The 22819-nt window shown below is 42.5% G+C and overlaps 1 protein-coding gene across 1 annotated transcript in view; it reads left to right on the top strand.

The window, feature by feature from the left end:
* SEC63 (SEC63 homolog, protein translocation regulator) overlaps positions 1 to 22819 on the top strand; it is a 56806-nt gene that overhangs the window by 22469 nt on the left and 11518 nt on the right. The window contains exons 2-16 of the mRNA XM_054981028.1: positions 2045 to 2144; positions 3477 to 3591; positions 5305 to 5417; positions 6698 to 6759; positions 7256 to 7314; positions 8381 to 8431; positions 9171 to 9279; positions 15928 to 16022; positions 16108 to 16240; positions 16752 to 16844; positions 17371 to 17525; positions 18797 to 18944; positions 19957 to 20039; positions 20905 to 20964; positions 22150 to 22320. Coding sequence (XP_054837003.1) covers positions 2045 to 2144; positions 3477 to 3591; positions 5305 to 5417; positions 6698 to 6759; positions 7256 to 7314; positions 8381 to 8431; positions 9171 to 9279; positions 15928 to 16022; positions 16108 to 16240; positions 16752 to 16844; positions 17371 to 17525; positions 18797 to 18944; positions 19957 to 20039; positions 20905 to 20964; positions 22150 to 22320 — 1547 coding nt within the window. The remainder of the gene's footprint in view (positions 1 to 2044; positions 2145 to 3476; positions 3592 to 5304; positions 5418 to 6697; positions 6760 to 7255; positions 7315 to 8380; positions 8432 to 9170; positions 9280 to 15927; positions 16023 to 16107; positions 16241 to 16751; positions 16845 to 17370; positions 17526 to 18796; positions 18945 to 19956; positions 20040 to 20904; positions 20965 to 22149; positions 22321 to 22819) is intronic.

The following is a 22819-nucleotide window of genomic DNA, read 5'->3' as shown; positions in this document are numbered from 1 at the left end:
TGGAGGTTCCACTTTACCATATAATATATCCTAATATTATAGCTTCTTAAGGCAGGTGCTTTAGCAGGCCTAGGATTAAAACTAGGATTAAAAGGGATGAGAACGTAGGATTACATCCTTCTCAAGACCTAATGCTGAACCTGGGTAAAAGGGTAGTGCACGAGGGGGAAAGAAGCAAAGTTAGTATTCTTTAATCCTAGCTGTAACCAAACTGGAATTGCACTTCCATCAGCCCTTAGTTCTAAGGCTTTGGATGTAAGTCTTATTTATATACTTGAATAGTGTACAACATATGTTTATTTAGGGCTGGAGCGTCAGTGTTGATGTTATATATAATGGGAGCTGAAGGATGCAGTATAATTTTGTTGTCATCTGGGAAGCATGACTCTTTTAATGACTGCATTTAATAACCTCATGTTAATAAGGATATTTGCCTTGCATTAAAATGCAAAGACTTTTGCATTTAAGAAATAAAAAGAATTGGTTCTAAATATATTGCCCAGAAAGTTGCAGTTCACAGTACTTTCAGTAGAATAGTTAATATACACTTTAATCTTTAAAATCAAATTTGATTGTCCCTTGTTCACATATTCCAAGGATTATTGTGAAATTTATTATTTAGTAAAATCCTCCCTTTGCACATAATTATAAGAAAATTGAGTACGTGAGTAGCATAAGGATCTAGTTTTTTACAGTATGCAAACATGAGCACAATTTTTAGTTCTGGAGGTCATACTTCAACTGACACATCTTCAGTATCAAAGTTTGTATTTTATTTAAACTAATGTAAAAATGTATGTGTATCATGTTTACATTTGTGATGACTTTTGAACATGCTCTTCCCTTTCTCTGAGGCAAATGGCATTTGGGTTGCTACAGAGAAAAAAGTTCATAATCACCTATGTCAGGGCTTGCTGCGGCCGCCACTGGGTTGGGCACCGGGCGGTCTGCTCCTGACATCAGAGGGGTGCCAGGGATGCTGCAGGACCCTGCTCTGTGAAAGGAGGGGCGGTATACATTGCCCAGACTCCCTCTCAATCTACTCGCTGGTCTACTCAACCTGTTCCACTCACCCCCTTTGGCCTCTGGCCTCTCCTCCTCCATCCACTCTCTTCCTGGTCTTTGCTCTTGCTCTGCGCCACTCCATCACTCCTACTCAAACCCACCACCCCAGAGCTCTTCCCAGCCATCCTTTAGAGCTTACTTTCTCTGCTCCGCCCTCCTTCCAGCCTGGTCTTGGGCTGCCCCAAGTAGTTGCAGCTGGGGTAGCTGATCTGGCTCCACTGACCCGCACCAGCTGTGCCTTGTTCTCTGACTGCCAAGCCTCCCTGCCTCTGCTGATTGCCAAAGGCAGGTCCAGCTGCAGCCCCCTGGCTGGCTGCCAGGCCTCCCTAGCTGAGCTGATTGCTGAAGGCAGGGCCAGCTGTGGCCCCTTGGCTGGCTGCCCAGCTCCTCCAGCAGAGTGCCTCCAGCAGCTCCACCTGGAGGGGCTTGGCTCTTGGCATCTCCTGGGCCAGGCTACTATCCTCTAGCTGGGGCGTGGCTCTGGGCTGTTGGGGCTGCTGCTCCTTCTCTTCAGGTAAGGGCTCTGTGTGGGCGACTGCTGGGTCCCCAATCCCACTGTCCTTGCCCCCTTCCTCTGCTCTGCTTAGTCCCCTTTCCTCCCCCAGGGTGGTGGGACTAGCAGGGCTCCCTTTGTCTCCTCTCACCTTCTGAGGCCTTGGGGCCTCGCCCCTTCCCCCTGGCACAGGCAGGTTCTGGCTCTGTTTGCCAGTCAGAGTGGTTGAACAGCTGCCTCCCGGCTGCCCCCCGCTGCTGCCTCCCGGCAAGTCCGGAGGCTGGACTGCTGACCCCGGACAACCTATTGTACATGTCAGCTGCAGTATCTTCTCTGCAAGGCTGTTTTTGAAGTTGACACTCTGGGATGAAATTTTGGTACTGAGTCAGAATGACAAAGGGTTTTTAAAGGTTTGATCTAGAAACATTGCAGCTTTGAGAAGATATTTTGTTGCTACCAGACTTTAAAACAGTCTCTCTCTTTCAGAGCAAATTCGCTTAAAGAATCTAAGAAAAGTCTATGGAAGGTGCCTGTGGTATCGTTTGCGATTATTAAAACCTCAGCAGAATATAATTCCTACTATAAAGTAAGTGTATATAATTTGGTTCTTTATCTTTTCTTGATTTGTTTTATAAAGGACAGTTGAATCTTACATTTTAAATGTAATTTATATTATTAATAACAATAATAACATTTGATTTATATACCGCCTTTCTGGGAAACTTTAACTTTCAGTAGTCTTAATTGCTGAATGATTATCTAGGATATTCTAGTCGTTCTTAGTACATTTGTTGTGGTCATAGCTGTAAAGAAACTGATGACCTCCAGAAAATGGTTCAGTTCCAGATATGTAAGCAATACCATTGGTGAGTATCCAGAGTTCTAGCAAGCAGTTGCTTTCATGACCAGTTTAAACCAGTGACATTCAAATTGTATTTTGTGGAACTGTAGGATTCCTTGAGAAGGTTATCAGACAGGGATAGAATGACAGACCATGTTCTTAGAAAGGCATTTTGTCTACCACAACTGGTACTCCTTTAGAATGTCCACCTGTTTGGGAGTTTTAGGTAAATTTTAGGCTGTGATCTTGATTTCTGTACAGCTATGCTGAGGCCGGATATAAGGCTAGTGCCTTATATGAACTCTCCATGTTCCTTAGAACTAGGGTTGCCAACTCCATGTTGTGAAATTCCTGGAGATTTGAGGGTGGCACCTAAGGAGGGCAGAGCTTGGGGAGGGACCTCAAAGAGGTATAATGCCATAGAGTCCACCCTCCGAAGCATCCATTTTCTCCAGGGGAACTGATTTCTGTAGTTTGGGAATCAATTATAATTTCAGGAGATCTCTAGGCTCCACCTGGAGGTTGGTAACCCTACTTAGAACACTCACAGAATCATTTTTAATGAGTTGGGGGGTGTTCCATGGCAGATGTACAGAGGACTCCTTGTGAACAAGTCTATATGAAAAGGGTTCCCTGAAGGTAGGGAACTTTGAAAACTGATGCAAGTGGTTAAATACTTGGAGTATATAGAAGGTACATCTTAAAAGTCTGCATTGGTTTAATCTCCATTGTCAGGATAGTTTATATCCAGACATCTACTTGGTCATTGGTTTCAGAGCTCTGGGCTAGGCCATTCCACCCATAATTTATTTACTGGTTAAGTCGCATCATCCTATCATGTGCCACAGAGGAGGAAATAACTTACCTTGTGTCAGAGGTTCCGGCACAATTGAAGAAAAAAGTTTTTAAACATAAGCACCATTATATTCAATATGCATTGGTAATCATGGGCAAGTCCAATGAAACTGTATCCTATGGTATTCTGATACCTTCAAATGTCAGTATGTATTTGTCGCATAAATTATTTTCAGATTCTTTAATGTTGGGAAATACTTTTTTATCTTTCAATTTCAACAGGAAAATAATTTTGCTTGCTGGATGGGCACTCTTTTTGTTTCTTGCTTACAAAGTTTCCAAAACAGACAGAGAATACCAGGAATACAATCCATATGAAGTATTAAATTTAGACCCAGTAAGTAACATCATTAACTGTTTAATGCTTTATATGACATAAATTGACATTTACTTGTACAAAATGGAATGATGGGGGAGATTAAAGGAACTATGAAGGTTTAATAGTTTTCTCGTATGTAAAATGTAGCAAGAAGTAATATACTTCCATTTTTTACTCTCCTGAGCATATTCAAGTTTGGGAGGTAGAGCATTTCATACTTCGAGTTGCATTTGGGTAATGCAAAGCACAGCCATGAAAAAACTAGTACTAATAAGCAACGTTACTCTACTATATAGTGCTAATTTTTAAAATGTCATTCTGAATTGATTCAAGAAAGGGCTTCCTCACTTAAGAGCCTATGGGTTATACTGGACCCAGCAGTGCTGCTAGAGAAGTAATTGCAAAGAAGGCCTTCTCCCAACTCAGACTAGCCAGGAAGATGACCTCCTACCTGGTGTGGCTGATCTGGCCACCTGGATTCATGCCACACTAACATTGAGAATAGACGAATGCACTCTACATAGGTCTCCCTCAAAGTTGACTTAGAGACTCTAGTTGGTGCAGAATGCTGCAGCTCGAGCTAGACAGAGCGTGCATATCATTGCAGTCACTCCATTGGCTTTCCACCAGTTACCTGTTCACTCATCTGAACAGGGCCTTCTGCAGACACTCTGCAGTTGGGCAAAATCAACAACCTGTGCTCTGTCTCTGGTAGCCCCCACCTTATGGAATGGCCTGCCTGAGGAGGTCAGGAAAGCTCCCACTCTCTCGGCTTTCTCAAACTATGTAAAACTGAATTATTCTGGATGGCTTTCTACCCAGATTGTAGGGCTGTGTCATAAGAAATAGCTCAGAGTGATGCCTTGGTAGGAACAGGGACTATAGACTATGCTATTGGGTACTGTCTGTTGATGTAGATATGCTCCTACTGGGGAATTTTCTGTGTTTTCAAACATACCTGTTAATTAGTTATGCTTTGTGTCAGAAGGATTTCCTTTCTGCGCTCATGCTTGTTTTCAAATTTTTCATATTTTTTGCTACCATACCCTATTGTATCTGTTCACTGAATGTCCTGTTTATTATTGTATTTTGCTCAGTGAACGTCCTAGCCGTTGATAATACTGTATTGCATTGTGTGATCTGCTTTGGGTCTCATTGACGAAGGCGGACTATAAATAAAGCGTCATCATCAACCATTGCTCACTGCTGTCTCTATCAGAATGGCTTCTGCATTTTTATGTACACCAGTGGGGTTCTCTCTGGGCTTCAGACCTCTGGTCCTATTATATTAATTTGCTTAATTGCATGGGGAACAACTCTTGTCTGTTAGCTTTAGGGGTTTGTGTTGTGGGGGTACTTGTTGAATTGTGTAAAGAAAGCCTTCTTGTACTGAAGCGTTGTAATCTAAAGCCATTTCATAGTATCAGTTCCTTATTTGCTCATAATGTATATGGAGCAATGATACATTCTCCTAAGAAGACTGTGGTGTAATATAATGCATTCAGTAATAGAAACAATTGACAAGAAGCATTGTTTGTACCTTTCTTGTTGGCCTTAATCAAATCTTGAACTTTAGAAAGTTACAGCTTTTTGTGAATGTGGAGTGCTGTACTTTGAACTCTTGAGGATAGTAATGCCTAAACTATGGGTCCTGCAAAGCTTGGGGAAAATAGTATGATGAAATGTGTCTTAGTCTGTTTGGTATAACTAATATGAAAGTTTATTTTATAGGGAGCGACTGTGTCAGAAATTAAAAAACAATACCGTTTGCTATCACTGAAATACCATCCAGATAAAGGAGGCGATGAAGTTATGTTCATGAGGATTGCTAAGGCCTATGCAGCGTAAGTTCTTGGCACCAGAAGAAAAAATTAGTGGTTGTTGGAACAAAAAGTCATCTCTAAAGACCAACAACCTGATCTGAACCCTTTGAACCCTTCGGTATACTACCGACATCTTGCCTGTGCTGTTGGTATAACTTGTTCTAAAGTAGTATGAAGTGCTATTGCAGCACTTAAGATTAGACTTCTAAGCAGCTTCTAAAGCATAAGATATTCTCATCTTCTTGCAGACCTAGTAGTTAAGTGAAGGCTAGCTCCTCCCAGCGGTCTTAAACTATTTACAGTAAAAGACAAAACATGGACTTCCAGGAATGTATTTTGTCATTCAGAGCCCTTAAGCTTTCAGGTGGTTTTAACTATGCATAATTTTCTAGCAGTATAAGACACTTCAGAAGAGATAATGGTGTTGCTATCAGTGTGCATAAAGGAGAATTAATTTGTGCTTTAGAATCTCAGTTTGTGCGTAAGAAACACATTCCTGTTCGTTTACGTACCATCATTTGGGCATCATAACACACTGGGATTAGAATGAAAACTTCCAAAATCAGGACTTGGCTCACATCCCATGTTCCAGGGGAGGAGAGAAGGAGAGCATGAGCATGGCAAACCCGGTGTTTGCTTCTGTCAAACAAGCACTGAAATATCTCTATCTGGCCATAGTAAAAAGATACTTAAATTTGTGAAAGCACAAACTAAGAATAGTTATGTGCAGTGCATGCCTTTTACTCATGTGTTCATCTCTCCCCTCCTTCCTTACTTTCTGAGACTAGTCCTCACTAGTATCATCAAAATTGTATAAAACTCCACATGCTATGCAGGACAAATGATACACATTGGCATGGTTTATATAAATTAGCTGGAGAACTTCGAACTGTATAATTTCATCAGCCTAATTCTTTACTGCTAAGCCTCTCTTTGGTTTGATAAGAATGACCCTTTGGAGAGCCATGGAGACTTTTTGCCCTGTTGTCAAAAAAGATGATTTTAGGTGCATTTATCATTTTAAATGGGTAATTTTATCTGTAATTTTAAATTGTGTGCATGACATTTTGACTGCAGTCACTGGCCAGCAGAGGTCACTATCAGCCATATGTAATAATTACAAAAGTGGCTTGAAGATAAGCTTGCATCCTGATTCTGAATTTTGCTGTATCTGCTGGCAGTGCTGTTGCAGTATCGTGCTTCATTCTAAGGACTTATTTTTCGGTTTAGCAAGTGGTAGAATCAGATACAGAAGAAAAATAAGTGATGAGATTTCTAATTTGCTTTCCCCCCTCTTTTAGGTTAACTGATGAAGAATCTCGAAAAAATTGGGAAGAATTTGGCAATCCTGATGGACCACAAGGTTGTCTTTTCATAATATAACTTACTGTATCTATTAAGTGCTCAGCTTTTGTCCTGATTCTTGCAATATTAATTTTGGACTTAGATCATTGTAAACTTGATAAGTATGACATGTTTATACTTGCAACAACCCTTTAAGGTAGCTTAAATTGGGAAATAGCTACATGGCTAGAGTTATTTGCATCAGTTTTGAAGTGGGAATTCCATACGCCAAACTACCAATTGGTCCATTATGAGACATTGAGCTCAATTGTAGTCCAGAGAAATCCAGCCTGGTAAATTTCCTCAAACCTTTTTTTATTGATTGGATCAGTCGATTGCACTGTCATACACAGCTAAATTTCAGTAAGTTAAATTAGAGTCAGTGGAACTTACATACATTTCAGGAAGTACCAGAAAATTAAAAAAAAACACAATATATAACATTTCTGTAACTGCATGAATTTATGTGAACTTACTGTCTTGCTGTTTCATGACCTTTCTGTTATTGTTTGCAGCTACAAGCTTTGGGATTGCATTGCCAGCTTGGATTGTGGATCAGAAGAATTCTATTTTGGTAAGTTAACACTGTGTTTACTGCCAAACTGGCTGTCAAGATGAAAGCTGCAGCACAGATTGCATGCGAGCAAGTGGAGCTTAGTCACTTATGGAAAAGAGATGACTTGCATGTGCCAAAAGTGAAAGTCGACCTTTCCCTTTAGGTAGTCAGCTCTGAGAAGTGCATGAATGTGCCCTAGTTGGAAGCATAGCCGTTCTGTAAAAAGTTAATACATCCTTGTTTGCTTCCACCTAGAATGATGCATTCTAACCTACCTGTGATGACTTATAGGAACTATTTTATGGCACTGAAATTAGCAGCATTGCCCATCATTCCAAGTTGCATTCTACCAGGGAAAAAGAAAATGGCCTCTAGACCCCCAGCTAGTTTGACATGGAGATGGGAAATTCTTTCCCAACAATATCCTTGCATGTCTGTTTGTCATCCCTTGCACCTAGGGCTTAGCTGTAGCCGCCTTTATACTGATTCCAGAATGCTAAAAACAGACAGCAAGAACAAGAAGGGTGTCCTGTGGTGTAGGTTCTTCCCTCCTTGAAGAAACAGTGTCAAATTTTTAAAAGAATGAAATTGTAAAACTTGATTTTGAAGTTGCTGCTGTAGAATACTTGTTTTCATGCTGCTTCAAATATGCTTATGGAACTCAGCTTAAATGAACTTAAATTTTTAATTATGTTTAGTACTGGTATGCTCTACTTCCTCCATTTCATTCCTCCTGTTTCCTCAATCTTAAAAAGGCAATTCATGAATCCATATATAGGCAAACTGGCAGGAGCTTATTGGTTGTGAAGCAAAGTTGAACTGGTTTTTGCTGCTCAAGCTCTAGTGATCTTGCCCAGGAACAAAATAACTGTCCTTTATTGGAACGGCATATATATGGTAGCTTTCAGTGACAATTTTATAAAGCCATACTTGTTTGCTGTTTTAGAATTCTTCTTTAGTACTTTGTGGTTGTGCCCTTCAGACATCCTAACAGATGGTTGTGACGATGATGACTTTGATAACTATGCATGTTAATTTTATTCAAGATACTTCTGATATTTTCTTTCCCATTCTGTCCTTCTAGGTTTTGTTGGTGTACGGATTAGCATTTATGGTTATTCTTCCAGTGGTTGTAGTAAGTATTGCTTTCAGTATGGTTTGATAAAAGCCTTGGCTCACTACCATTTTTTCCTGTAGCCCATTAATAATTTATTTGCCCTAGAAATAGTAGTTATCTTTAATTTTAAAGTATGCATGTTGAGTAAAGTCACTCTTTTATAAATTTACCCACCTTATAGGAATTTCATTCAGATTATGTGAGATTTTAGCTTTTATTTCTGGCCATAGAAAATGACTGGAACCTGAAGAACATTCATGCAGCCATGCTGAATGCTTAGAAGTATGTTATGGCCATCATTAGTGTTGCTGGGCCCTTATGTTTGAGCATGACTGAAAGTAAAAAGGGGGATGTCAATAGTGTCTGCATCAAGTCAACTATTTCTGCCTGCTTAGGGAGTACAAATGAGGTAACATGATGTCTTCTAGTAGAATTCTAGGATTTCCATTTGCAATATTTCTTCCATTTCCTATATATTGGTATACTACTTCTCCAGCTTATATAACTTAGGAGGACATTTTTCTGAAGTGTAAAGTTATAAGAACTTAATGTTTTTATCCTGTGACATTAGCAGTGGTGGCTGTGATAAAATGTCAGTGCTTTTGTGGCCTGATCAGGTCTTCACTGCTGTGTAATATCTTTTGAATTGTGTACTGTTTTGTGAGTACATTTTCTTTGCCTTTGGAACGTAAAGGGTTATTTGGTTGTATCTGTCTGATATTAATAGCTGCCATTTTGCCCATCTTGAATGTTTTAGGGTTCCTGGTGGTATCGATCAATACGCTACAGTGGAGACCAGATTCTCATTCGTACAACTCAAATCTATACCTATTTTGTTTATAAAACAAGAAATATGGATATGAAAAGTAAGTTTTTCAATCATTAGTGAAACACACAAGGATGGAAGTGTCATTTATATTTCATTTTGTTTTAGTAACTGTGTAGTGTGTGTGCGCTCATGACCTATGGTTCACTGTCCGTCTTCTGTGCAGGCACACATGGGACTGCGTCTGCGCAGGCCTGCCGACCGGATTTTTCTTTCTAGCTAACATCCACTAGGGGGCGCCTGTACGCACCAATGCGCCTGCGCGGCTTTTCCCGCTCGAGCGACATTGGGTGACGTCGCCCTCTTCACCCTCAGTTTCTTCTTTGCCGCCGACCGGTGAAGATCTAGCTGTCTGCTGTGAAGAAACGCCATTTTGTGAGGAGATCGTTTATCTTTTCAGAGATGGCTGAGAAAGCTTTATTTAAGCGCTGTTCGACTTGTTCGACAAAGATGACAAGAACGGATGGCCACTCCGTCTGTTTTGAGTGCTTGGGTGAAAGACACATCGTCGAGAAATGTGAGCATTGCCAATGATTCACGCCTAAGGCCAGGGCTGAGAGGGTGAATAGATTGAATGCCCTACTTTGGAGAAAGGCTATGCGGGCATCGGGAGCCACGGATACCCCTCAAGGGCCACCGCCAGTGAGCGGGACAGTTGAACCTCCCTCGGTGGTCGAACAGTCTGTCTGTAGCTCCACTTCCACCTCTCGCTCCCGCTCACCGGATCGGTTCCGACATACTCCGACTCCGACTTCGGATCCGAAAGACACCTCGGGCTCCACTTCGGATCGCAAAAATCCTCCGAAGTCGGATCCGACTCGGAAGTGACGACACCGCTCCAAGTCTCCGGCGAGGTCGGAACCGCCCTCCACGCCGGCTTCGAAAGTACAGAGAACTTCATCGGATCCGAACATCCCAACTGTTATCGGCTCCGAAGTTGTCGGATCCGGCACCGGAACCGACACCGTTGGTTCAGAAGCCTACGGAGTCGACTCGCCTTAATCTCGGTCCGAGGGCTAGTGCCAGGTCGGAACCCAAAGCTTCGGATCCGATGCCTAACTTATCTACACCGGATCGGTGGGCCAGAGTCGTGGCACCGACCGTGTCTTGGCCTCCCATGGTGAGAAGAAGGCAAAAAAGAAGTCGAAGCACAGACAGTCGACTTCCGTCCAAACTGATGAGGGGTTCTGGGAGAAGCCCAAGACTCCTTCTCCGCACCTGTCTTCCCCATCGTGCCATTCCTCTGCTGATGGTGGTGACCTGCCCGACGCGCCGCCTCTTGTGGCCCATGCATGGTCTGCTGGTGACTATGCTGGTAGAGAGAATCTACCTTATCACTCGTCAAACAGAGTTTATGAATGGGAAGGCTCCCTTTATGCAAGGTCTCACCGATCCTATTCCCCGTCTCTTGGCAGAGAGTATTGGGGTGACACTCGGAGTGAGTTCTCCCGCTATGGCTCTCCCGGGCATGGTTCGCCTTACCAGCAGCCTGGGCCTTACCAAGATCCAAGCCCTAGCCCTACGTCTGACCCGTCACCTGAGGACATCATTATTGGGACTGGTTGTATTTCTCCATCGGAAGACTACCGGCTCTACACAGAGCAGATGGTCCGAATGGCCCGTTCCCTGGACATTGAGATTTCGGCTGTAGATCCAAAACCGAAGGATAAAATTCTGCAGTATGTCCAGTCTGGGAATCCTCCAACCATTGCATTCCCGTTCACTGAGGGATTAGTGGAAATCATTACCACTATCTGTGAGAAGCCAGCATCAGTTTACCCGACATCTTGTAAACTGGAAGCTCCGTATAAAACTAGAGATGACGTCTGTACGTATCTCTTTGCACATCCGCCACCTTCTTCCCTCATTACAGAGGAGATGCAGGCTCGTCAACGCCAAGGGTCCCATGCCGTACCCATCGACAAAGAAAGCAGGAAGTTGGATTCACTGGGCAAAAAGTTATATTCATCTGCTGCCCTGACGCTCAAAATATCCAACTACTCAGCTATCAAGGGAGCCTATCAATTTTTTTTGTGGAATTGTATGGCGGTCTTCATGGAGAAGCTTCCTGCTGACCAGAAAGTGTTAGCTAAAGTTATACTCGATGAGGCCTTACGACTCTCACGACAACAGATTAATGCGGGTCGCGACACAGTTGACACCTCTGCGAGAGCACTAGCATCTTCTATCGTGCTTCGCAGACACTCGTGGTTCCGCACAACTGCATTGCCTGTCGAAACACTAAACAAGGTGGAGAATCTACCTTTTGAGGGTCAATCTCTATTCTCAACCAGAACGGATGAGTACCTTTTGCAAAAGCGTAAAGATCGACTGACGGCTCGCTCCTACGGGATTCTCCCATCCAAGCAGTTCACCGACAATCGGTATCAATATCATTCATCTCAGAGCTATCGTGGTCGACAGCAAAGATATCAACCGTATCCACGTTATGGTTCCTACAGGCAATTCCAGCCCCCTGCGAATGCCTTCCAGCGCAGGAGACCTAGTTACCGCCCACGTCACAATCAACAAGGCCCCGATGCTAGAGTCAGCAACTCAACCTAAACAGTTCTGACTAGAATTTGAACAATCTGTCGTTTTTGGAAACAGATTGGCTCAGTTTGCTTCTGCATGGGCAGAGATTACCCGTGATAGTTGGGTGCTAAACATTGTTACAGTTGATTATAAAATTCAGTTTGATGTTTACTCGGTGTTGTCTCTTCCTGATTATGCAGTGCAATCCTCTTCTGATAAGTTACAGACGGAGGTTATAGCGCTTCTGCAGAAGGGAGCGGTTCAGGAAGTTCTCCCTCAATCAAGACCCCTCCTGGGGTTTTTACTGTAGGATGTTCCTTGTAGACAAAAAGGAAGGTGGTGTACGGCCCATTTTAGACCTGAGAGAATTGAATAAGTTTGTTCTTGTTAAACGGTTCAGAATGCTTACCTTGAATACAGTCCTCCAGCTAATGCCCGAGGACATGTGGTTCGCCGTCCTGGATCTCAAGGACGCGTACTTCCATATTGCCATCCATCCTGACCATAGGAAATACCTTAGGTTCCTTTGTAACAGTAAGGCCTACCATTATCAGGTACTCCCTTTTGGACTGTCAACAGCCCCCCGAGTTTTTTCTAAATGTATGGCTGTTGTAGTTGCATGGTTGAGAGAACAGGGTTGTACGATCTATCCCTATCTTGATGATTGGCTTTTGGCAGCACCCTCTGCTGATGCACTTCTTGTCCAAATTAATAAGGTGATGCTTACCTGCTCCCAGTTAGGACTGTTGGTTAACCTCAAGAAATCTAATCTTACCCCATCCAGGAGAATACTGTTAATCGGTATGATACTGGATGGTGAGGTAAACAGAGGTTTCCTGCCCCGAGAACATGCATTGAAAATTGGCAGGATGGTGAATCTTTTTTCGAGATGTAGATTCCAGTCGGTCACTGCTATCCAGAGACTGCTTGGCCTTATGGCCTCTTCTACAGCAGTTACCCCTATGGCCCGGTTGCATATGCGACCTCTCCAGCTGTGGTTCCTCTCGGTTCATGATTTTGAACACGAATCTCAGAACAAGAGATATTCCATCCCTAGAGGGATTCTTCGTTCCTTACGGTGGTGGCTTAGTGAAACTAATCTCCTTGGGGGTATTGCATTTGGGTCCATCCAAACCGAGATCACTATCTCGACTGATGCCTCCACTATAGGATGGGGGGCCCAATGTGGGGCCCTTAGGGCACATGGGGTTTGGTCAGAGCAGGAAAGGGAAGATCACATTAACCTGTTAGAATTGAGAGCGGTCCGTTATGCCCTTATTGCGTTCGCAGACACGCTGCAGCAGAAATCCGTTCAGGTGCTCACGGACAATTGCACCACGATTCTACCTGAACAAGCAAGGGGGCACTACATCCAAGGCACTCTGCGACGAGGCCATTCGGATTTGGGAATGAGCCATGGACAGAAACATGTTTATTCATGCGGTCCACATTCCTGGCACCACAAATGTGATTGCAGACAAACTGAGTCGTATGCGGTCCGACAATTACGAATGGACCATAGCAGACAACTACCTGAACGCCATCTTTTTGGACTGGGGGTTCCCAGAGATAGACCTCTTCGCGTCAGAGGACAACAAGAAGGCTCCACAATTTTGCTCCAGGGGAGGCCTAGGTCGCCATTCCCTAGGGGACGCATTTCAAATGCGCTGGACAGGGCACCTATTTTATGCCTTCCCTCCGTTCCCACTGTTGTCTCGAATCGTCAGCAAAATTCAGAGAGATGGGTCTCACATAATTCTAGTGGCGCCCTTTTGGCCCAGACAAGCTTGGTTCCAACATGCAGCTTTCACAGGGGTCATGTTATCGGTTCGCGCTGAACCCGGACCTTCTGTCCGACAAAGGGGTTTGGTATCATGACCTACCCAAACTGAGCCTCACTGCTTGGCATATTCTGGGTCGGAAGGAATGTCTGACAGAGTAGCTGAGATTTTGCTTAATGCACGTAGGGACACTACTTGCAGATCCTACTCTGCTAAATGGAAGCGTTTTGAGGCCTGGGCTAGTGACAAAGGAGTGAATGTTTGGGATTGCCAATTGTCGTCTGTGTTTGAGTTCCTTCTGTCTCTGAAAGATGGGGGAATCTCTAATTCCTCTGTTAAAGTTTATCTAGCGGCCATTTCAGCCTTCCACCCTAAGATAGATGGGAAGACGGTTTTCTCCCACAGCCTCTCGAAATCCTTTTTAAAGGGGTTGTATAACATGTTCCCACAAGTCAAGGACATTGTTCCTCAATGGTCGCTGCAGGTAGTGTTAGCAGGGCTTATGAAATCGCCCTTTGAGCCTCTGGCTACTTGTGAGTTAAAATGGTTGTTCTGTAAGGTGGTTTTCTTGATCGCCATTACATCTGCCCGCAGAGTTAGCGAGTTGGCAGCTTTAAGATCGGATCCTTCCTTTTTGAAGGTCCATCAAAATAAAGTAGTTCTGAGACCTGACCTTCGCTTTAGACCCAAAGTCTCTACTCAATTTCATACCTCGCAAGACATTGTCCTGCCTATATTCTTTCCTGACCCTACTAATAATTCTGAAAGGGCCCTACATTCCTTGGATGTGAGAAGGGCTATTTTATTTTACCTTCAACGTACTTCGCAGTTTAGATGTGCCAAACAACTTTTCGTTTGCTACTATGGGCCCAGGAAGGGAAAAGCTGCTTCAGCTCAGTCAATTTCTCACTGGGTTACTCAGACGGTTAAAGCTTGCTACTTGCCTGCTAAGTTACCTTGTCCTTTGGAAGTGAAAGCTCATTCCACTAGGGCGCAAGCTTCTTCTGCACCCTTCCTTAGGGGAGTGCCTTTGCTAGACATCTGCAGGGCTGCAACGTGGTCGTCTTCCGACACGTTTGCTAAACATTATGCTCTAGATGTGTGGGATAGGAAAGAGGCTGCTGTTGGTCAAGCAGTACTTCAGTCTCTTTTTCAATGAGAACACATGCCCGCCTCCTGGGTAAGTGGCTTGTGAGTCTCCCATGTGGGACTGCACAGAAGACGGACAGTGAAAACAGAGTTGCGCTTACCGTAACTACTGTTCATTGACGTCTTCTGTGCAGGCACACAAACCCTCCCTCCTACCCCGCTGTGTTCTTCCAGATAATGTGAAGGCATTCGGCGGCAAAGGGAGAAACGGAGGGTGAAGGGGGCGAGGTCACCCAATGTCGCTCGGGCGGGAAAAGCCACGTAGGCGCATTGGTGCGTACGGGCGCCCCCTAGTGGACGTTAGCTAGAAAGAAAAATCCGGTCGGCAGGCCTGCGCAGACGCAGTCCCATGTGTGCCTGCACAGAAGACGTCAATGAACAGTGGTTACGGTAACCGCAACTCTGTTTTTTGATGAGGTTCTAAAACTTTATATAGGGTTTCCAAGGTGTATTGCCTGACTTTTAGAGGGAAAATGTAGGGAACTTGGACCTAATTCTTGTTTAAGTTGTAAACCTAAGACTAGGCCATAGCACTGAGGTTTGGAGACTCACATAACTGAATGCTTCCCCCATACAAAACATTCCCTGCACGTAAAAAACTAGCATGTCAGTGAGAAGGCGGAGCTGAACTGTTTACCTTGACATCAAGTTTTTCATGTATAGAGAATTTATTCTATACATGAAAAACTCCCTAAATTCTAATGTAAGAAAAGCCTAGGCCCTGGTTTGCCCTTTTATTGACTACTACTTCTTAATATGCAGTAAGGAAAACTGCACAGTCTGGCTTTGTTGTATGTTGAATTCCTTGACTGGGAGGTATAGTGTACAAAAAGTTATTGATGGCAGAAAGATAGAGGATGTGGACCTGGATAGATCATAGCTAGGTTTAAAGAGCTCACTGGATTTTCACTTCCTGAGTTATGGTCAAAAGAGTCGTATGTCTGCTAGTGTGATAAACGAAAGTACTAATGATGGATAAATGCATTCTACTGGGTCCTTTCTTTTTCCTTGGATTATTACTCCACTCAGGAGTAATAAAAAATATGAGAGTGCCCTTTGTTATCTTTGTTGTCTTTTCAAATGTAGCGAATAGCTGCTTGTTCCTTTATTTGGGCATTGATGGTAAAGAAGAGCCTTTTTGAGCCAAAGTTTGAGAATTTCCTGTTAATTTACAGCTGTTGAAGATTCTAGTGTGCTCATTTTTGCATGTATACTCTTTTCAGGGCTTATAATGGTTTTAGCTGGAGCATCTGAATTTGACCCTCAGTATAATAAAGATGCCACAAGCCGACCTGTAGATAACATTCAAATACCGCAGGTTAGTTAATCAAAGATGTCTTGTTTTTATATGTTAGTGTAAAAATGTGTGTTTTGGTAACCTTTCTTTGTTTACCTTGTTTTAGCTCATCAGAGAAATTGGCAGCATCAATTTAAAGAAGAATGAACCTCCCCTTACCTGCCCATACAGTTTGAAATCCAGAGTGCTCTTATTGGCTCACCTGGCCAGAATGAAAGTTCCTGATACACTTGAACAAGGTAGTTCTAGGAACTTTAGTAATTTGATCTTGACCTGGAGCCCCTCAAGTTGTAAGCTGTTTTGGCTTAAACAGATCTATTCCTGGCATGAAGAGAAAGGGAAAAACCTGTGTTTTTTAAAAACATGAGCACAGTGGTAAAATTTCTGTGCCAAGAACAGCAGAATTCTGTTAAATTATGCAAATTAAACCCAGTGCATTTCTTTGCGTGGCATGTTGGAAGAGCAGAATGGAATCCATGTAAACATACAGAATAAATTACGGGATGTTAATGGTTATATTAATAGACAGGCAGCAAATAGAAAAAAAGATGATGTGATGGAGACTGTAGATACGGGCTGTACTGAGACCCTTAGAACTGTTCAGAAGGAGGGGAGGTATTTGGGGTTTCTAAATTTTTATTTGGTTTTAATTTGTAATATATTAGTTATTACTTGTAAGTTGTCTTGAGCCAAGAGAAAAGGCGGGAGAGGGGTAGATAAATATTTTAATAAACAACTCCTGTCTTGCAGATCAGCAGTTTATCCTGAAGAAGTGTCCTGCTTTGCTTCAAGAAATGGTTAATGTAATCTGTCAGCTTATAATAATGGCACGTAGCCGTGAAGGTAAGGAATAAATCATATTATAGGGCCCCTACTAAAATTATTCCTTTGTCTGAGTCCTACAAAACATTCAGAATTAAGTCTTCCAAAGTCTTTCCAGTTGCCACAGAAAGTTACTATGAAAATAAATTGTCCATGGATCCAAACCAGCCAATATTCTGTAAGAAGAAATTTTAAGCCTGCATTTTCTACATGTGTCTCTGGTTCAAAGACTGCGTTCTAGAAAACGGCAAAAGGAATGATACTAAAATCCTTTTGTTATGTCAGATCTATATCTAAACATTTTGAGTAGTGTGTCAAGATGTATTTAAATGGAGCTTAAATTGTGCTCTATTAATATACTTTACATGTAGCGCATGGGAGGCTTTCTTACAGAACAGTATTTTAAAAAATCTTTGCTTTTTATAGCTGTACTTCCATTAAAGTACATAATATTGTATTAATCAGAGAATTAGGTTCTTTTACAAAGCTTTTTCTATACCATTGTGTTTCATTCTAACAATTAGTTTAAACGTCTCTTCTCACTCAGAAAGAGAATTCCGTGCTCCTTCATTGGGTTCCCTAGAAAACTGCATGAAGCTTTCACAGATGACTGTGCAAGGTCTTCAGCAGTTTAAGTCTCCACTTTTGCAACTCCCACATATTGAAGAAGACAATCTCAGACGAGTTTCTAATCATAAAAAGGTAAAATGCTACAGATAATAACGCTTTTCTGAAACTAACTTTAAGCTACTCTACCCACAATTTGGAAGACGTTCTTTCTGGAGCTGCTATTTTTTGTATAACAGCAACAACATTTGATTCATATACTGCCCTTCAGGACAACTTAACACCCACTCAGCAGTTTACAAAGTATATTATTATCCCCACAACAATCACCTGTGAGGTGGGTGGGGCTGAGCGAACTCCTAGAAGCTGTGACTGACCCAGGGTCACCCAGCTGTCTTAAAGGCTACAAGGTGTAGGGTAGTACTGCTGTTATAGGCTGTGTTTCCTTGTATTTCTGCACCTCCTAGATAAGCCAACCATTCCTTTCTGTACAAAGTGGCCCATCAGTAGCCATGCTGCCATCATACCGCCATCACTTTATGCCAGCGGCTGATGCCACTCCGGATGCAGTGAAGGCATAGCAAGGATCCCCAGTCTTATGGATAATACAAGTTTTGGAGTTTTGAGGATAGGAGTAGCTACTAATACAAAATAGCTGCCACAAAGCCAAAAAGCATTGGGAAGTTCAAACCAAGTATTCTCCTATGTCAGAAGATACCATTGCCGTAATAACAATCTGGCATTGCCTAGTAAGTGGGAGCGAGAGGGTGAGAAGCATGCAGAGCTGGTTGCTGGTTCAACTGGTCAGAAGTTAGTGGCCTCCTTGGCTGGAAGTGCACACAGGGACAAGGAGAAAGGTACCCTATTAGTAGCGGCTTCCAAGATGTGTAAAGGGCTGTTTAACTATTGCTTCATGTTCTCTGTAATACTGTGAAAGTTAAAATAATGGGGGAAAATTTTTTTCCCCTTAAAGCGCACAGTCATAGGTGTCCATGGCTGTTGTGGTTTCAGAACATTTTGCTATACTGAGGGAGAGGTGGGAGAAGCTGCAAAAGTGTTAGGGACTCCCTGTGAAATTTATCTACATTGCTTCTTACTTATCATTGTTCATGATTCAGAGGTGCTTATTTGGCAGTGTTTCTTCGAAGTGTTTTGTTCCTTGTTTAAGCAACAATCATCTTTATTTTGAATTGTGTTAACTTGTTTAATATTTAAAACTGATGTATTATTTGCATACCACACTTGTGAACCTTTAAATATCAATAGTACTGTACATAAAATATTGTTCAACTGTAAAATATCCTTGATATTACATAGTGTGGAAAGTATTCTTGGTTTCTTCAGTTAGCTTTGTTTATTCACCAAAATATCCATATCTGGGTTTTCCCCCCTGGTATTTAACACAGTACAAAATCAAAACTATACAAGATTTGGTGAGTTTAAAAGCATCAGATCGTCACAATCTACTGCACTTCCTTGAAGATGAAAAATATGAAGACGTTATGGCTGTCCTGGGAAGTTTTCCCCATATCACCATGGATATAAAACCCCAGGGTAAGAATTTTTTTTTGTAAGTATCTGCTCTCAGAATTTGATCAAAATCCCTCTCTAACAAGTAGAAAGAAGCCTTAACTTGCTCAAAGAATGGGACAGTTTTTACTAATTTTCCCATAATATATGTAGGGGGTACATAAGAATTGCAGGATGGGAGAATAATGTGGAAATCTCATCTCACCCTTCAAAAATTCTCCCTGTAGGATTCTCTAAGCTGATAGGAGTTTGAGCATGTTCTCTCCACCCTCCAAAGACATTCAACCATTTTCAGTGTTCACTCTCATTTGGAGCTTATTTAGACCTCCACATGCTGGTTTGGGGATTCCCCCCCCCCTAGTTTGGTTAATTTAAAAAGTAATATTATTCATACCTAGGGAGTACTTTTGAGACCCTTATATTGTCTTTGAGTGATTCATTTTGTGGTTTTGTCATCTGCATGGGGGCCAGCCAGTTTCCTTTTGAATACAGTGATTTATGCCCTGCTTTTCAGGCAACAGTTATTTCCCAGAGCAACTCACATCATTCAAGGCACTGGCATCTTCTTGCAGGCTTATCATTCAAAAGACATGTCAGAGAAGAGGCGTAGACGGCAATGAGCTTCACAGTGTCAGCAGGAAGTGAGCTCTATATCCATTTGAGGCCAAACCAGCCTTCTTTGCTGGTGTTCTTGAGATGGAGTCCTCCTCTTTTCCACTGCAGACCCCCATTTTATACCACTCCCAGGAGCTACTTTGCGAGTAGCATAGGGAGTTGTTTTGTTGACTGCCTTCTCATTTCCTTGTGGTGTGAAATTACCTTAATTTCTTGTTATGTTGAAAGATTGTTGGATCACCTATGCTGCTAAATTCAGCTTGTGGTCCCAACTTGGACTAATCAGTTGCTACTCAGTAAGTATATTCTCAGCAAAGTCATAGTCGTATCCTTCATAGTTTAGTAACTTGTTGATGTGAGATGCATAATTGAGAAACCAACATCAGTTGGAATTTTCATTTGTTCTCCCACACTACCTCAGTTCTGGATGATGAAGACAGCAACAACATCACAGTAGGATCCTTAGTCACAGTTTTGGTCACTCTAACAAGACAGACAATGGCAGTAAGTATTCCATGTTCTTACCATTTCTTATATGTGCAAACTGTTCTTGGGATTATTTAGTGTCAGGAACTTAGTGAAAGAACCAGATTTTCCATCCAGTTGCATCTTTGAGAAACCAAGAAAGAAACCAACATTCCAAGCATGACCCTTAGATATTTACTGATCATCTGTTTCCATGGCTTTGTACATTCAAACAAAAAAGCCTGTACTATGACAACCAAGCTTCTGTAACTAAAAAAGCAAATTTGCATATGTTACCCAAGGTAACATGATGTAAGTTTGGTTTATGCTAATGACAAGGAGGAACGAAGATGTATGCACTGAATTCCCTGCCCTCATGCCTTGTTACTGGATATCATGGTTAGGATTTCTTCTTGTGTATAGCATGCTTACCAAAGATTGAGCAACAATTGAGAAGTGGCTGAAGAAGTCAAATTGCTATTTTTTTACTGTCCCTTTACGTTGACCCAATGGAGTTTAAATTCCAGTGTGCATTGTAATACGAGGCCTTTCTCAGTGAATAAAGCTTTAATACAATCCTGGCTGAATGGGATTTAGGAATGGGAGTTAGAAATTAAGATACCAATAAAACAAACACCAGCCAGTACTGAGTTAGGATTTCATATATGGTGCCATGTGCGTGCACTATGATGTTTATTTTGCTATGACTGCTGTTTTGGAACCCAGTAGCCAGTGTGCCATTTAGAAATTTGGGTGTTTAATATATGTATTTTAATGCCACTTATCTAGAAATTTCTCAGCTTGTGAGGCTGCTGAAACTTCATTTTTTCTGAAATAAATGTTATTTCAGAAATAATTGCGTGGACAGGAAACTAACAGGCTTTGTCTTTGCTTCTCTGTTTAGGAAGTGTTTGAAAAGGAACAGTCTACCTGCTCAGCTGAAGAGCAGCCTGCAGAAGATGGGGTAAGTCAAGAACTGGTGGTCTTGAGTGTAGATGGGCACGAACAGCAATATGAACAAAAAAAAGCCACGAACAGCTCAATCTGCTGTTCGCGAACAAGCTGTTCGTGACACCCCATTCTAAACGAACAGGTGGTCGTTGCAAGCCTCCTTCGTTGCTGTTCGTCAAGCCAGACAGTCTGGCACCTGCAATCAATTCCCTTGGCAACTTAGGCAGGGATTGTCTGAACTCCTGCTGTTGTCTTGGAAACCCCAATCTAAGCCCAATTTAGCTTGATAGGCAGGCCAAAGACGGGGGGGAGGGGGGCTCCCAGCTCTGGGTTAGTTTGCAGACTGTGAAGGAGAAACAGTTGCTGTTGGCATTTTGATAGAGTGCATTGGAGCTTGAAGTTTCTTTGTGTGTGGTGGGATAGGGATCTACCCCTTGAAGTTCCAGGGCTGCTGCCAGGCTCTGGGCCAAGCTATTATTTATTATTGGTACCTTTCCTGCTGCCTGCTCAGGTAAGGTTTTTGGGAGTGGTGCGGTAGGGATCTTGACCAAACTTAGATGATGGCTGGAGGAGAGCCTGCTGGCCCCCACAAACAGCCAACCATGAACATGTTCGTGAACAGGGCCATGTTTGTGGTTGTTCGTGAGTCCCTGTTTGTGGATGGCAACGAACAACAAACATCATGTTCGGGGTTTTTTTCTGTTCCTGCCCATCGCTAGTCTTGAGTCATGGCCATAACTTGAAGTCATTAGATCTTAACAAAATCATATGGAAACCGACATGTGTAAGAAGACACACTCCTATGCCTGAATAAGGGCATCACTGAACACCATGTCACAGCATTAAGGTCAGCCTCTGAGTTTCCTGGGGAGGTAATCCCTTGTACAGCCATCATTGCTAACAGAAACCAGGGAAGTGCTTCTCTCATTTTCAGCCTACTTTTCATAGTGCTTTGGCTCCTCCTCTATTGGGGTTACTGTCTGTCTCTACCAGCTGGCAAGTCAGCTGTTAGGTCACCTCTTGCCAGGCTCCCAGAATCTTACTTTAAACCATGCCCAAATGGTGCTCAGGGCCCCAGCACAGTTCTTGCAGCTGCCCTTGCTTAGAGATTGGTGGGGCTGCCAATGTCTTCACAGGTTGCTTTGTAAGGTATTGTTGAGATCTTAAGGTTCTAATGTTAACGTTGTTGTCTCTGCAGCAAGGAGATGCCAACAAAGTAAAAAACAAAGGATGGCAGCAAAAGAATAAAGGCACCAAGAAGGCCTCAAAATCAAAGAAAAAGAAGCCTTTGAAGAAAAAACCGGCTCCTGCACCTCTGCATCAAACGAAACAGCAAAAGCAAAAGCAAGCAAATGGGATTGTTGGAAGTGTATGTATCTACTTAAATGGGCTGCAGGGACTGCCATGAGATGTAACAGAAGGTGCCATGCAAAGCTCTGGATAATGACCCTAGGAAAGAATGGTAGAAATTGAGCATACCCACTTTCAAAGTATTACAGAAATTAAAGATCAGCGGTGGAATAGCATGCATCTTGAAACCTGTAAGCTTAATAATTAAATCACTTCAATCATGAAACACAGAAGTTGCCTTTCTCTCCAGGAGTGATAAGACAGGACAGCCTCAGTTGAAAAGGTGGATTGGTTCCTGGGCACACTCACGACTCAAACTGATTTTAAGGAATAGTGAAGTTTCAGCAAACTCCCCCTAGCCCTTTTGTCTGCACTGTAGTAGACAAAATGCTTTCTGTTTCAATTACACTGTTATTATTTAGTAATTTGGCTTCTTTATTTGATTTGCAGATAGAAACTGTCACTTGTGTATGATATTCTGTAAATGCATGCGAGAGACCATCTAATGATTACAGGGA

The sequence above is a fragment of the Eublepharis macularius genome, chromosome 1 (assembly GCF_028583425.1).
Source record: "Eublepharis macularius isolate TG4126 chromosome 1, MPM_Emac_v1.0, whole genome shotgun sequence".
Classification (NCBI taxonomy): domain Eukaryota; kingdom Metazoa; phylum Chordata; class Lepidosauria; order Squamata; family Eublepharidae; genus Eublepharis; species Eublepharis macularius.
Note: the sequence above shows the minus strand (reverse complement) of the source record. Positions and strands in the feature narration are given on the sequence as shown.